Below are 15,777 nucleotides of genomic sequence, written 5' to 3' on the forward strand. Positions count from 1 at the left end.
CTCAACTGAGAAGGGGCTTTGGGCTAAGGATTTAGAACGAGGAGTCATGAGCGTATGGATGATCATTTAAACCACCAACATGAGGAACATAGCACAGGAAGAATGTGTGGAGTGAATGAACAAAGGAATCTAGGAGAGCCTTCAAAGGAACACAGACATTCAAGGCACCTGCAAAGAGAGTCTTGAGAAGCGGCCAGAGAAGGAGGAAAAAAAAGTGAGAAGCTAAGAGGAGAGTGTATTTCAAGAAGAATCAACAGTGCCGAATGTTGCTAAGAGGGAAATAAGATAAGGATGGAAAGGTATTAATTGGATTTAGAAATAAAATCTTCCCCCTTAATGTTAAGTCTATGAGACATGGCCACTGCCGTCCTATTAGGAAGTAAGAAGTAACATGCATTAAAGAAGCTATTAATATAAGGTCTACTGTGCTAAGTCCTATTAGAGAGGAAAAAGATATTCAGTCCAGACGACTGCCAGCTGGGAGAAACAGGAATGGAGTCTTAGAAAAAGAGCATTAAAAGAAGAATAGTATTTGGAGTTTAAAGAAAAGAGCAAAGCATTGCAGGTTTTAGACTGGACAGACATAACCAGAGGCAAAATTCAGAAAGCATAAGGCACAGTCAGGAAAGGTTAATTAATTCAAGCAGGCTGACTCCTATTACATGCGAGTTCTGAGTGGTAAAATTCTTGACCAAGAATATGGAAGTAATGCAAATATTTAAATGTCTTTCCTCACTGGAAAATGCCTAATTATTCTTTAATTCTCTGCTTATATGTTACCTCTTCAGTGTCATTTTAGGTAAAGGTAGACTAACCTTTCTTTATGTCCTCAAGTTACTTTCTATTCATATCTCTTATGACACTGCATTATAATTATGTTTCCTAAACCTTATGCTACTCAAAGGAAGGGGCTGTGTCTTGGTATCTCAGCAAGCCAGACAACATATGTGCCCAAGAAACATTTTCTAAATAAACATATATGATTACATTAGAGTGATACTTTATGAAGACTGGTTGTTAGCTGTGTACAATATGGATTAACAAAAGAGAAACCAGGGGCAGAGCAGTGAGAAAGCCAGGAAGAGTGACGAGGAGAAGTAATGGGAAAATACAGGAAAGTGTGTTGTCTCTAAAGAGATGCTTCCAAAGCACTATTGATAGAATTTGGGGACCAAATGAAATGGGGCAGAGTGTAAGACTAACATTTTTTTAAAACCTTAAAAAAACTTTTGACTCAGTAATTAGACTTGGAAATATATCCTTGGAAACATATCCTAAGGAAATACAGAGATTCATGCATACTGTAGTATTATTTAGAAGAGTGGAACACTGGAAACAATTTAAATTTTCAACAACAGAAGGCTAGTTAAATAAATAATGGTCCCTCTGACAGGCTACACATTAACATATACTTATAAAAATTATGTAAGAATAGTAAGTTAAAAAAACTTTATAAAACAAAATATATAATTTGACCCTAACTTTGTTTGATCTATATAAAAATGTGGAAAAACACAGGAAGACTATATGTCACAAGGCAGGCAGTGGATATTTCTGAGAAGCGACTGGCAAGACTATGAATGCCTTTTTCTTCTTTGTAATTAATTTTTCCAAATTTTTTATAATAAATGTTCTGTTTTTATAATAAAAAATAAACATCCCCTTTTTGTAGCAAGTGAGATAGTATTGAGAAAATCAAGTTGTCAGGCTATTTTTTGAGAGTTGGTGGCAAAAAAACAAAAATGACAGAACCACAATTTGAAAGGACAGATAGTTTGAGTGCCCTATTTTTTGTTTTGTCTTATTTTAAAGATTTTAAAAAATAGAGGGAGGAGCTGGTAAACACGGGATCTAGGAAAATAAAAGAGATGCTTACAAAAAGATATGATATCCTTGATGTATTTTTCCATTTAAACAAAATGCATAGTACAGCCAAGGGAAAAATCTTGGAAAGAGAGGAAAAAACCCTATGAAGATGACATTTTTGTATTATACCAGTTGGAATAGAAAAACTGTTAACTCATTACACATTGGGAAGAACAGGGGCTCTGGCATCAAACAGACCTGGGTTGAAGACATGTTGCCTCCATTTAGTAGCAGCCAGGTAACCCTGGGCAGGCGGCTAAAGTGAGTCAGCTTCCTCAGGTGCCACATGGTGCAAACCAGCCCCTGGTACAGTTGTGAGAACTGAGTGATCTGCATGAAAGTGGTCAGTGCAGGAGCTGCGAGCCCAGGACTCCACTACCAGACTGTGAAGCAGCAGGTCTGAGACTGCACCTGACAGTCTGTGTTTTAAAAAGCTTCCTAGGTGAGTCTACTGCAGGGGAAAGAAACATGGGAACATGAGAGGAAAGAAACATGGGAACTCAGTCCCCTGCACATGGTAGCTACTTGATAAATGTTAGATGGTTGTTTTTATGTACAGAATATAGAGCTTCTATCATTTTCCATGAAGGCTGTCATGACGTTTTTCATTAAACATAACGACAAGATCTGTCCTAAGTGAGTCTCTTAGATTTTTTTGCTATGGCAGGACGGGGAGCAAACACAAATGAACAAAGAAAACAATATAAATGACATTTTTGGCCGAAAGCAGTACCATGCCATTCAAAGATTCAACATGAGTGACTCCAAAGGTCTCTGACATGTGGTCATGTATAATTTTGCTGAAGCAAATTTGAATCACTTCTGCTTCATGATGTGGAGGACCGAGTTACTGAGCTTATCTGTAGGCACTCCCACTCATCAGTATCCAAATTTCACTTAGGTTTTGTTGTATTCTATTCATCATAAACACAGAAAAGCTTTATTCCTTGTAAAATGGCCTCAAATGAGAGTCAACTGCTATGCTAAAGTTATCTGCAAATTTGGGGAAATGTAAAAGGTCTCAGAAAATATTCTAGCAAATGTCAAAGACCTACTATACAATTACATTTTTTAACATAAGGGAAAGGTCTTATCCTATTTCATAAATAGTTTCCAGCAATAAAAAGTCATATGAAAAGGTCAGAGTACATGGCATTTAATGCACCCAATATTTCAATAGTTAGTCTGCCTTTCTTCCTGGCCCCCTAGAACATGCTGTCTGTTAGGAAGGATCTTCGAAATACAATCCGGGGGAGGCTCCCCAACTAAGACAAGTGCAGTGTGAGCCACAGGGCTTGGTGGCTCCTGCTGGCCACCTTTACTCCGCCCCTCTCCCCCCCACACACACTGTATACAGGGACAGGCAAGAGACAGACTGGATTATGGGTAGGTAGTTGTGTACAATGCAAAAAGTTCAAGAAATTAAATGGTCTAACCCACTGTTGAAGACTGAGCTGTCTGTGATTGGTATACTGCTTTCACCTCCTAGGTAAGCACCAACTTTCTCAGAGCGGATGAGAACTACTGTAGTCCAAAGTGAGGGAGCCAAAGACAGGACTATCAGATACTGCAGATGTAATCGGGGGTTGAGTGAACAGTTTTCTCTCCCAGGATAGACACTGAAGAGGGTTGATCAGGTGTGCTGATCACATTACCTAATGGGAATTAATTGTTTCTTTAGTGGTTAACCCTACATCCCCTAGACTAGTGGGAAGACAGTATCCTTCATTCCTTCCTATTTAAAATTCAGGCATATGAGCTAAATATGGATTGAAATATGGATTGTTTTACTTTGAATTCAAAAACATTTTATTTATTTCAAACCCAACACTTAAAAGAGATCCATATGATGTTTTAGAGTCTTAACACATGAGCTGATTTGTTTGACTGACTTGTTTTAGAAATGAAAACACTAAAAACAAGACTCTTTGGGGGCAGGAATCAAGTTTTTCAAAAATGATGGTTCCACACAACCTTCTTAAATATTGTCTGTTACTCTACGACACAAGTCTTCAGCTCATTCAGGCTGCCTGCTCAGCTTCACACTGGTCCACACTCTGTACCCTTCCTCGTATTCTTCCTTTCCTGCCCTCAGCCATTCTCGTTTTTTCTGCTTATTCTAATCACAGACAGTCTCTTAAGGTCCAAGGGAAACTCAGCTTCTTTAAGAAGCCTTACCTGAGTGTATTTCAACACTACATGATCTCTCTTTACTGAACACTCCGATATTTTACTCAACATAATATTTATATATACCATAAAACTTAGCATGTAATTGCATTGTCTTATATTATTTTTTAGATTTTTCCACATATATTATTCTTATCTATCCATGAAGATGGTAAAATTCTTGAAGGCAAGGTCAATCTTAAACAAGACATACCTCCAAACAAATATGAAGTGTTTTATCCCTCAACCCAATTACTATAACCTAATTTCTAGTTGTTTCAATGTGCACAGTTATGTTGCCTAATGGTGAAAGTAAGTATTGCATGGTTACAACTCAGTAATTATCTTACAAAACACTTATCAAAACCAAATAATGGTTGGACCAAATCATTATTTGTCTAAAGTCAAAGAAAAATGAAGCTATTATTATTAAAAATGATAAATCACAAGAGAGGATGATAAATATAACTAATTTTTGGTGCAATGAGTTAAAAGTTTATTATTGCTGTGTAATTAAAAATAATCTTTCTCATGTAAAAGCCTCTTTCCTCTAAGTTAGCAATTTCCTGTTGGATTTGGGTTAATCTAGTATTGAAAAAATTATATAATCACATATTGAAATGCCCTGAGATTAGAGGTACATAAGAAATAAATCATCCATGACAGGTATCAATGTAATATATAGCGCTCTGAGACGATGATGCTAGTACACTATGCTTGCCTTACTTTTCTGATAACAGAAAACAATATTCAACTCAACTAATACTGACTGAGTCTCTATTATGTGCAGGACATTACATATTCTTAAGGCTATGATCTAGTGATAGTATAAAGCAAGTATTGATGATGGAAATCAAGGTACTCAGGGTAAACCTTTTGCAATTATTATTACAGGGACAACACATCTGTATGAAGTTACATAATAGGTGTTATATTTCAAGATAAGTGTGTTATTTTCTAAATGTTATTCATCTCAATAAAATATATTCTAAACAGAGGCACTGAAATCACTTTCCTTGTTTTGCATTTTCTCTTATTCAGTGCTTCCTGGTAAGACTTTTTATCTTTATCTTCTTGATGTCCTGAATTTCTCATTTTCCCACTTGTGCTATGAGATGTGAGCAACACTGAATTCAGTTACACGTGTGAGCAGTAAAGATGTTATGTAATGAGAAATGGTTTTAATATGCAGTCTCCAGGATTCCATTAGTAGATTTATTTATAATGGTCATCTGTTTTAACAGCAAGCTTCTTTTTCAAATTGATTATCAAAAGCAGAGCTAAGGGGCCGAAAGATCAGAAAGTTGTGCTGGGCCCTGTCTGAGTCAGATTCCTTTTCTAAAAAGATACTCTGGCCTAGATGACTTCTAAGACCCTCTTCACCCCTGATTCTTGACGAAACTTTCTTTTTCTGTTCATTTGACTCCCCTACACTCTCCCCCCAAACCCCTGTCCAGATCAGAGCTGCTCTTGACTCTCCACCTGATGCCTCCTTAGGCTGTGCCTGCTCACCTTGTCATTTCATAACCACCTCCCTTGTGACCACTATCCCTCCATGACCTGGTCATTGAGCCTCTTTTTTTCTTTTTCAAAAAAATCTTTCTTAAAGAAAACCATCCAGATCGCTATTATTACAAAAGTGCTTTATTATCTAAAATCACACTAAATACAAAAGGCCCCAAGTTACAATAGCAAGAGCACAGCTATTCAGTTAGACAAACCACATTCCAATAACTTGGACAAGGTTCTTTGCCTCAATTTTTGCTTCATTTTTTCCCTACGAGTTAAGTATTAATAATGGCAACTACCATGTAGGGTTGTTGTGAGGATTAACTGACAGAACACTTAGCATAATGCCCAGTACTTAGCAAATACTCAAATATTAGCTGCTGTTACTACAATCATCATCACATTTCTTATTATTATAGTGTATAGGTCCCGTTCTACTTTTCTAACTGAAGGAAATGGAATCGCCTAACTGTATTTTTTCAGCCGAAGCAAATGGAGTCATCTAACTGTGTTTATTTTTTACTGATATAAAGAGGGGGCAACCAATTGCCAGTTGTGGCAGGAAAAATTATATATTGTGGTTGTTGACTAGTACTCTGATGACTAAGTAATACACATTCCCCATAGTTATAAATCTGTTTGCTACTAAAATATGTTCCAGATTTCAGAACAGAGAGCTCTATAGACATATCCTTACCCACTATAAAATAATCTCTCAATTATCCTGCCTACGCTCAGAAAGATCTTTATTAGCAAAAGATGTGTTCCAACAGAATGCTTGTGTTAACAGAGAAATCCAGTAGATGAATGTGTTCCAAGATGTCAGAAACACCTTTAATGAAATCATTAAATACTATAAAATATCAGATTATGTGAGGAAATAAAAAACATATTGTTGAATGAGAAGGGTGAGTCTGAATTGGAAGCCACAGTAAGTGATACCACATTTAAAAAAAAAGGAAAGAAAGAAAGGAAGGAAGGAAGGAAGAAAGGAAGGAAGGAAGGAAGGAAGGAAAGAAGGAAGAAAAAAAAGCATCACTGCTTTAATGTTTTGGTGCCTCCCTGTCCCATTCCATGGGCAAAAAGAACTGAGTTCTATGGGTAGATGGACACTCACTATTCATACACGATACAACCATCAAGCCCAGGAGTCCATTTCACATTAGTTCTAACCACAGAATTCCAAAAGCAAACCAAACTAACAGGGACAGCATTATTGGCTTGTAATGTGATTTTGGATTGACTGTGCATTTCTTTAAAATCATGGGTAATTAGTTGTAAAGATGCTTCATCTTTGGCAGGGTTCATTAACTGAGGTTATACCTGCTATCTTAAAACACATTAAACCCTAAAGAAACAACAGTGATGCTATTTAGGAAAAGAAGTAAAAATTTTATACTTAATGTTCCAAGATCTTTCATGTTAGGAACAAGCAGTTTTGTGACAATGTAGCAATTACCAAATGAAGGTGGTAATTTGTCACAGATGTCACCATTATACAACATGGCTTGCTAGAAATCAGAGTGGAGAACAGAAACATGCAGACAAGACTTTTCTTCTGCTAGGTGACTCTGGGCTTCGAATTATTCTTGTAAAATTAGTAACACTTCAGAATGTTTTGGGGTAGCTCCATTTTCAAATATATTCGCATGTGTGCTAAATGTGTATGTACACATGTGTATATGAACCCATAAATATATAAATATGCAGCTATAGTGAAACATACAATTGGCTTTTTGACATAAGAATATCAAAATGTAAATATTTAAATGGGTGTTGGGTATGATATCGTCAATGGAATCATCTTGTCCCCACAGGCCGTTCAACAGACAAAGCTCTAGAAGTGTGAGATGCTGTAAGCCAAAAAATAGGAAGCAGACAAATGTGCTGCTGTCCCTGAGCTACAAAAATGCACTAACCATTCTGGATGCCAGTGCGAAGTATCTGTAAAACGGTGGTGGCAGTACTGCCCTCCTTATCAACCAGCATCATTTGTTGGAGTGAATGGAATAATGGATGTAAAAATATTTTTAAGCTATAAAGAACTACAGTATAAGTAATAAGATACTTTCAAGACAGTTTTGCTGCTTTATGAAACAGTTTTAAATGGAACGATAGTCTAATTGTATATCATTTTCTGTCTACTCCAAAAAAGGGGGAAAATGTTTTGTTTTTACAAAGATCTCTTTTATATTTCTAAAGAATACAAAATATTAATAGAACGTTTTAGTGCATGGAGTCAACTTAGTGTAAAAATATAGTATCTCATTTCTTGAGATGAAATATGAAAAAGTGTTTTGTAAATACTAAAGGGCTATATATAAAGTTTAGCAATTCTTGCCACTTATATAAGAAAGTATACTTTAAGATGGGCGCTTACCTTCTCTTAGACGGTCTACTACAAAAGTAAAGCCTGTAGTTCTTGGATGTAAGACATATTCATATTTCTGAAGTCCATTCTTTTCAGCAAAATCATTACTCCGAGCCTTGCTGTTTTCTAAACAAAACAATAGACCATTAGAAGCCATAAAATAAAGGAATATAAAGTGAGGTAAGGAAATAGTGCAGAATTTCTTTAATAAAAGTGGCAGTTAATTTTTCTGGAATTACTGTGTATAGTATAGCATACTGAATCAAATGAGAAGATATAAACACTTTAGTAAATCCCTAATAAAGACCCTATTTAGCGGAATTTTAAAAATTTTATTAATAATTTATAAATTCATACTCAGATCTTTAAAATTCTTTGAGAAATTTCATAAAATAGTCAATACACAATGAAAACTGAAATATGAATCCCAATAAACTAAAATTTTCATAAAACAGTCTTTACATAATAAAAATTAAAATACTAAAATATAAGATGCTAATATAATAAAACAGTAATAAAACATAAGGATTCAGGCATCCAAAAGAAATAACTAGCAATTTACCGTATATATCAGATCAACATTTTTTTTAACCCAGTAATTTAGGGCTTCAATGCAAAGTGAAGTATCCGCCTTGCTCAGACCCAGAGCACGCTAATATTACTAACCAAAACCGCTCCACAACAGAACGGGCACAGATTAGCACATCATGTACAAACATCTGAACATGGTTTGGCTGAATATAGTTACTGAGTCAAGTATATGTTCCAATTGTTGGCAAAAACTTCTTTTTCCATTCCATGAGGTAACTTCGTAAGTTCCAAAAAGAACTAAACCCATTATTCAGCAAATACATTTGGAAAAAGTACAGTGTTCAGAATCTGGCCTTCTCCTGAGGGAGATCATGAAATGCCTTCTGATGACAGCAGATGTTAGAACCTGCAATCCTCATCTGCATCCTGACATTTATAGACTATTACAAGTCACAAGAAAAAGATCTATATATATAAACGCAACTTTCCTAGGAGTAAATTTAAGACCATGGAGTACTCAAAGCCTCAAACACAGATGGATTCAAAATATTCAAAGCACACTCCTACAAAAAGCATTATATTTTTTTTATATAAATGAGGAATTGAGTCAAAGAATTAAATACCCACAAATCCCCAGCAAGTCAAAAGTAAAGACCCTAAACATGAAAAGCAATAAGCATCTTTCACATTCATTGGAGGAGAATATCCTGGGCACTATTTTATTGACAGCTGGCAGGACCTTACATGGGATGAGGAAGCCCAAGGACACTTCAAAAGATGAGTAGTTAACTACTCTTCAGTTTGCTCTTCTAGTTATCCACAGACTTTTGGGAACTGAATACAAAACTGAGCTCTGTTGTAGAATGTGGTGTAAGTAGTTCTAAGGATACAGTTACAACGTGGCAAGGTAGAAATAAATCATCAGAGACACAGTGAGATTAGCGATGGAGATTATTCCATCTCCACTTCACCCACCCACCCCCAGACTCTGTGGTTATTAGCAACTGCACAAGCTTTCCACTTTCTGACCACAGGCCCCTCCTGTCTTGTCAGCTCACGCCCTGTAATGCTCCAATGCCAGCACTCCTGCTACTCCAATGGGTCTACTAGCCACTTTGCTGTTCTCAAAACAGCCAGACATTGTTCCCACTTCAGAGTCTGTGCATTTGTTCTGCCCTCTGCCCAGAATGCCTTCTACCCCACTATCTGCATGGTTTTCTCCTTTGTTCATTTAGTCTCTACTTAAATAGAAACGTAAGGGGCTTTCTCTAACCACCTTATAGAAAATAGCACCCTGGCCACCATTTTCTATTACTTTCTCTCCTTATCTTTATTTTTCTGCACAGGATTTATGAATATCTGGCATAGTTTCATGAACTTGTTAGTTGTTTTCTTTTTTTTTTTTATCTGTCTTCCTTCATAGAATCTCCAGGCACTCATTTTTATTACATGAAGAAGTTTTATATAATAACCAACAATAACACATGAAGACAGAATATGTATGTAAAGTTGTATTTAAATGCACTAATTTGAAAATGTGCAAGCAAGCTGGATTCAGAACTTAAAGAGGATTATAAAAACATTCTCTTTGGGCTTAAAAACCCAAATTTAAAGTTAACTATGGTTAACTAAAAACATCTTTGAATTAACAGATACTTTTTCAAAAATGGAAGAATTTTGGTAGCCTACTTAAAAAGAAAACATTTATCCCAACTCGAAACTATCTGTATAATATTGTTGTTTTTTTTTAAAAAAACAAAAAACTTTTTAAAGCTTCAAGATCAGTCTGTTTTCTCTATTTGGCAAATAGTCAGGGTTTGCAAGTTGGCCTTAAAAATGTATATACCATTTTATATAACTTTTATTTTAAAAATGCAACTACGGGCCAGCTTGGTGGTTCAGGTGGTTGGAGCACTGTGCTCCTAATGCCGAGGTTGCTGGTTCGATTCCCACATGGGCAAGTGAGCTGCGCCCTCTACAATGGGAACAATGGCTCTCCCTGTGTGTGCTGCCATGAGCTGCTGTGAGCGGCCGACCAACGACCGACCAATGACTGCCTCAGCTGGGGGGAGCGCAAGGCTCATAGTACCAGCATGGGCCAGGGAGCTGGGTCCTCCACAACTGGACTCAGAATGGCTTGAACCGGAGTGGGGTGGGGGGAGGGCGGAAGAAGGGGGAAAAAATGCAACTACATCATGTAATGGGGAGTACTCTGAACCCTGCAAATATGCAACTACATGTTAAGTTCAACACCTAAAAAAGACACTTGAGAAAAAACATAGACTGAAAAAGGTTTTAAACAGATATATTGGGTAGGCTCTGAAGGTCTAATGTATGAACATTTTAACATTAACGTACCAAGGTAGCAGCAACCTGTGAGTTTTTGTTTTTGTTCTTTTTACGCATTTTATTGGGGAATATTGGGGCACAGTGTGTTTCTCCAGGGCCCATCAGCTCCAAGTCGCTGTCCTTCAATCTAATTGTGGAGGGCGCAGCTCAACTCCAAGTCTAGTTGTCGTTTTCAATCTTTAGTTGCAGGAGGCACAGCCCACCATCCCATGCGGGAATTGAACCGGCAAACTTGTTGTTGAGAGCTCACACTCTAACCAACTGAGCCATCCGGCCACCCCTCCGGAAGATCAGCGGCAGCTTGTTGTCTTCAATTTAGTTGTGGAGGGCACAGCTCACTGGCCCATGCGGGAATCAAACCGGCAGCCCTGTTGTTCAGAGCTCCTGCTATAACCAACTGAGCCATCTGGCCACCCCTCTATTAGCTTTTCATTACTAAACAACTTCCAAAGTTCCCATTTTTTAGTGTGCATTTTGGCATTCACAAATATAAATCAATCTGTCATTTCAGTAAATGACACTCTAATAAAGCCGATATTTCAATACCCAAACTTAAGTGTTATACATTCTAAGTATCATAAAATTTAAGTATGGCTGTCTGTCCGTTATAATTTCCCAATGATAGTTTGCTCTGTTAATCAATCACCTTATAACTTATGATATATTTCCAAGCTTAAACAATGTGCAGCCAATATTATCCTCAGTGATCTAACTGCTTTTAGAATATTAACTATAAACACCAACCATATACTACACAGTAAGCATATATTTTAATATATAATACTAGTATATAAAAATCACCATGGTTCATTGAGCTCAGTTCCAGCTGTAATAGATGAGTCAAAGATCTCTTCCTTGCTATCAATGGCAAATGTTTCCCAAAATACCTTTATTTCCTTTATTGGCATATTATGGCTTAGTCACCCATTCACTTACTTAAATGATATTTTTCATTAACTTTTTGGGTACTGGTCCCATAAATTACTATGTCCAGAGAGTGAATTAGTACGTTCATTTGCATGTTCTCCTCTCGTAAGTTTTCTAAGGGTTGCCCCTCTTACTAGCTCTTAGTTGCCTCGTTCTGGTATTGAGGATTTGGAAGACAAGTTCATGTTCCATCTCTCCATACTACGTGTGATTTATGGATTTCAGGTCTATCCTGCTTCAGTCTGTCTCCCCTGTTACAGCAAATCTCAATCCACTGGATCCTTCTCAAATTCTGCTATATCTTTCTTGAAGTAACCAAGGTATTAAAACCTTTTAAAATTTTGCTCTTTTGAGTTGAGAAGTTATCTATAGAACTGCTTCCTGGCCAAGACTACCCACCTCCCACCCCCACCAACATTCAACCAAAGCAGTTCTTCAGTCTGTTTTAAATCCTACACTGCAATACAGAGCTTCATCTACAAAAATGGTCTGTGGTTTAAAACGTGAAAACCACTGATTTAGTAAGGATAAAACACTCTATTTTGTTTTTAATCTTTTGAAGAATTCCTTGCGATCCACTGGCATTCTTGACCTATGTACTTTGATATCTGGGAAGGTAGAAAATCCTAAATATGTCCTCCTATGTCCTCTCCACAATTCAATTATGACTGAATTTTCCTGAGAAAGGACAAAGCCTTTCCTGCTTATATTAGGAATAAGGCTTTAAAATACCAGGAGAAAGGCAACATATTAGCACATACCAACAATAAACAAAACGGGTTGCTACCGGACCCTTTTCTTATAAAAAAGAAGTTGAGAAAAAAAGGTCTAAAAGAGAAATATGTATCTTGGAAGAGGACAGAGAATATAAAGAACAGAAAGGGGATTTTAAAACTAGGCTTTGTTCTTCTTCCTCAAGATTGCTTTGGCTATCAGTTTTCTGTGCTTCCATACAAATTATATAAAATTATATAAAAGGCTGATATTTAAAATACGTTCAGTATTCACTCAACATACAAAGCTCCAGGCTGGCAAATATGAACAACAGTGATCTCTTGGGGTTGCACATCATACATCCTATGGACTGGAGACCAGGAATGCTGGGTTCTAATGTGCTGCTGACTGACTCAGCGACCACAGGGGTGGGACATTAATCTTGTTGGGGTTCACTTACTTCATTTGAAAAGTAAGAAGTTTAGACTACGTGATTTCTAAGTTCCTTCATGTTTTAAAATTCTGTGATCCAAACCCAGGCTATCTTACCTGTGAGATCAGTCCCTTCTGGGAATATGAGGAGCTGAAGTGGTTCACGAATATCACAAAAATAATCAATCATGTCTTCAAAATGGCTCTTGTCGTCCTTCCATTTCCTATGAATGAAGACATAGGCAGCAGCCTGCATGGCCCAACCTAGGATCAATTTAACAAGTATTTACATACAATTTTATTGTCAATAACCATATATTATTGAACATAATATTTCAGCGTTTTTACTACAGATAATTTCCTATCATAATAAGCATCTAATGATATACCTTAAATTCAGCACTGATCTTAGGTTAAATAGCACGTATGCCAGAGAATATTCTTAAAGGACTTTTCTAAATTCTGGGGTTTGCAAAATTCTCAAAAAAATCTTTTTCGAGCCAAACCTAGCTATTAAAATATCAAAGAAAAAAAAGCTTCCCTAATATTTATCAGTAACTCATCCAAAGTTTTAACAATCCTAACTAAACAGACATTGTAACCAAGCTCTCTACAAGAGATACATAACTACGAGTATGTATTGTCAGGTTTACAACGCAATAAACCAAGGACCATTCTCAAGTCATGTATACAAGCACACTTTAACATTCTGCTTTCTGTACTATTCAGTCTTTAAATTCAACTGCTATTTTCAATGTTGGCCACACCTTTAGATTTTATTTAAAAGGGAAAATGTTCAATGGCTGTTACACATGTTAATCAGAGCATACACTGTGCTCACATCCCTTTCTCTGGGGCAAATCAACCTTGTTACTGAACAGGCAGCCCTAACTGAGCCAGGTTTCACCCAACCAGCCATCCCACCCTGGCTGAAACGACTAGAATTGCTGTGGTAAACACCTGACTTAAGGCAGCCAATGTAAAGTCTGTTCAGTAGTCTACGAAGCATGAGATGCTTGGCCCAAACACAGTAACTATCATGACCAATAAAATGTTCTCAGAAATTTTACCTGGGACCCTGGAGAAAAAAAGCTGGTAATACAAATGCAGACGGATGAACAAAAAAGCAGGTAACAGAGACAGCAGCTGAGGCGGGATGAAGATAGCATATTCTAGTGACGATCTAAAAAAATCTTGCTGCTGAGGTGCCTACAGCTAATTTTGATTCAGAACAAGACAGTTTTAGTCTCCACAAGCGCTGGCCAGTTTATGGATTCATCCCTTGGACATCCACGAGAATCCATCTCTCTCACTACCATATGTAACTTTACAATAGACTTTTCACTATTTCAGCTAGAGGGGATGAGTAGTAGTTCTTGCTACTACTACTGTAAAGAACACATGTAAAATAATAACTATCGTCATTTGGTAAATACAGTAGTACCCTGAGAATATATAAAACTGTCAACAAATCACCTGTTAATGATTTGAAAAACTGTAGAACTTTATTTGGTTTGAATAAGTCCACACTAGAATACTGTATTCTACAAACAGAAATAAGCATACACCCCCAAATCCATGTTAGTATAGGTCTTGCTGATACACATCTAATGACAACTCACCCACTGTGATGTCAGTCATATCCACTAGTACTGGACTTGAGCCCACACTTGCCCCTCCCACACATCTCCTCTCCTTCCCCCGAAGACACCTACACCAAGAGTGCAGTGTCTGAAGGTAGCATAACTCTGGAGTGAGGCTGCCTGGGTTCGAATCACAGCTCCATCACAGACCAGTTGTTCAGCCTGAAGCCTTTGTCCCTCGTTGACCCCAAATGTAAAAATGAGCATAATGCTGTAATAGTATTTACCTGATAGGGGCTATCATAAGAAGTAAATAAGGTTATTTAGCACCGAGTATTCAATAAACAGCTATTATGATGATGATTAAGAAGTTCTAATAATAGTTATATCAAAGATATTATATATATCAAGGAACATAAAAATATAACAAAGTTCCCATCCACAACAGCAAAACAAAAATGTAAAAGAAACCCTGCAGACACATAGAGACGGCTACGTAACTGCACAACTGAGAGGAAATAGTGAGACATACAATGTTTCTCAACTCAATCCACATACTAATGAGCTCCAAATTTATACTTTATTAGTTTCATGTAATTACATTTAAAATTCCAATGGTCTGAGGGATTGGCTATATGATTCTACAGATTATCCATAACAATAAAGAGGTGACAATATCCAAGATAATTTTGAAATAGAAGAATAGTAGGAAAGATCCACACCATTAAATATACTCATTAAATGTATTATGAAGAAACAATGATTAAATCAGAATAGTATATGTGTTTTGACAAATGAAAAACAATGCAAGACTTTTCTTTACAGAAGGGCCCTGAAAATGTGTTACGAATTTGGTATATGATAATGAAAGAATTTCAAACAAGGGGGTAAAGAATGAGTTGGGCTCTTGTTTTTTACCTTTTTATCGAGGTAAAACAGTGAACTATGCAGATACTAAGTGTGTAGGAGTAAAGCTTAATGAATTGTTTCATGCATGTGTGTGGCCCCCATTCAGATTAAAGTACGGAACATTGCCAGCATATCAGAATGCTCCTATGTGCTCGCTCCCCTGCCAGTCAATACACCGCCAAACAAAACCACTATCCTGACTTCTTTAACCATGAATCATATAAATGAAACCACACAGTCGGTATTCTTTTGTCTCTGGCTCCTTTTGCTTAGTATTATGTCAGTGAGATTTACTCACGTTATGTGTAGCAGTATTTCCTTCTACGTGTTGCTGTGTAGGCATCAATTACATTAATATATGAATAATACAAATTATTTATAGTCTTGATGGAGAGGTTTCTTGGCTATCAGGAATAA

General features: G+C 36.8%; 1 protein-coding gene across 8 annotated transcripts in view; it reads right to left on the reverse strand.

Annotated features, from left to right (window-relative positions):
- The window catches only part of LCLAT1 (lysocardiolipin acyltransferase 1), a 162,732-nt gene that overhangs the window by 54,297 nt on the left and 92,658 nt on the right, over nt 1-15,777 (reverse strand). For all 8 annotated transcript variants that reach the window (XM_033124459.1, XM_033124460.1, XM_033124462.1 and 5 more), the window contains 2 exons: nt 12,986-13,132; nt 7,925-8,041 (listed from right to left, as the gene is read on the reverse strand). In XM_033124459.1, coding sequence (XP_032980350.1) covers nt 7,925-8,041; nt 12,986-13,132 — 264 coding nt within the window. The remainder of the gene's footprint in view (nt 1-7,924; nt 8,042-12,985; nt 13,133-15,777) is intronic.

This window comes from Rhinolophus ferrumequinum, chromosome 13, assembly GCF_004115265.2.
Source record: "Rhinolophus ferrumequinum isolate MPI-CBG mRhiFer1 chromosome 13, mRhiFer1_v1.p, whole genome shotgun sequence".
Lineage (NCBI taxonomy): Eukaryota > Metazoa > Chordata > Mammalia > Chiroptera > Rhinolophidae > Rhinolophus > Rhinolophus ferrumequinum.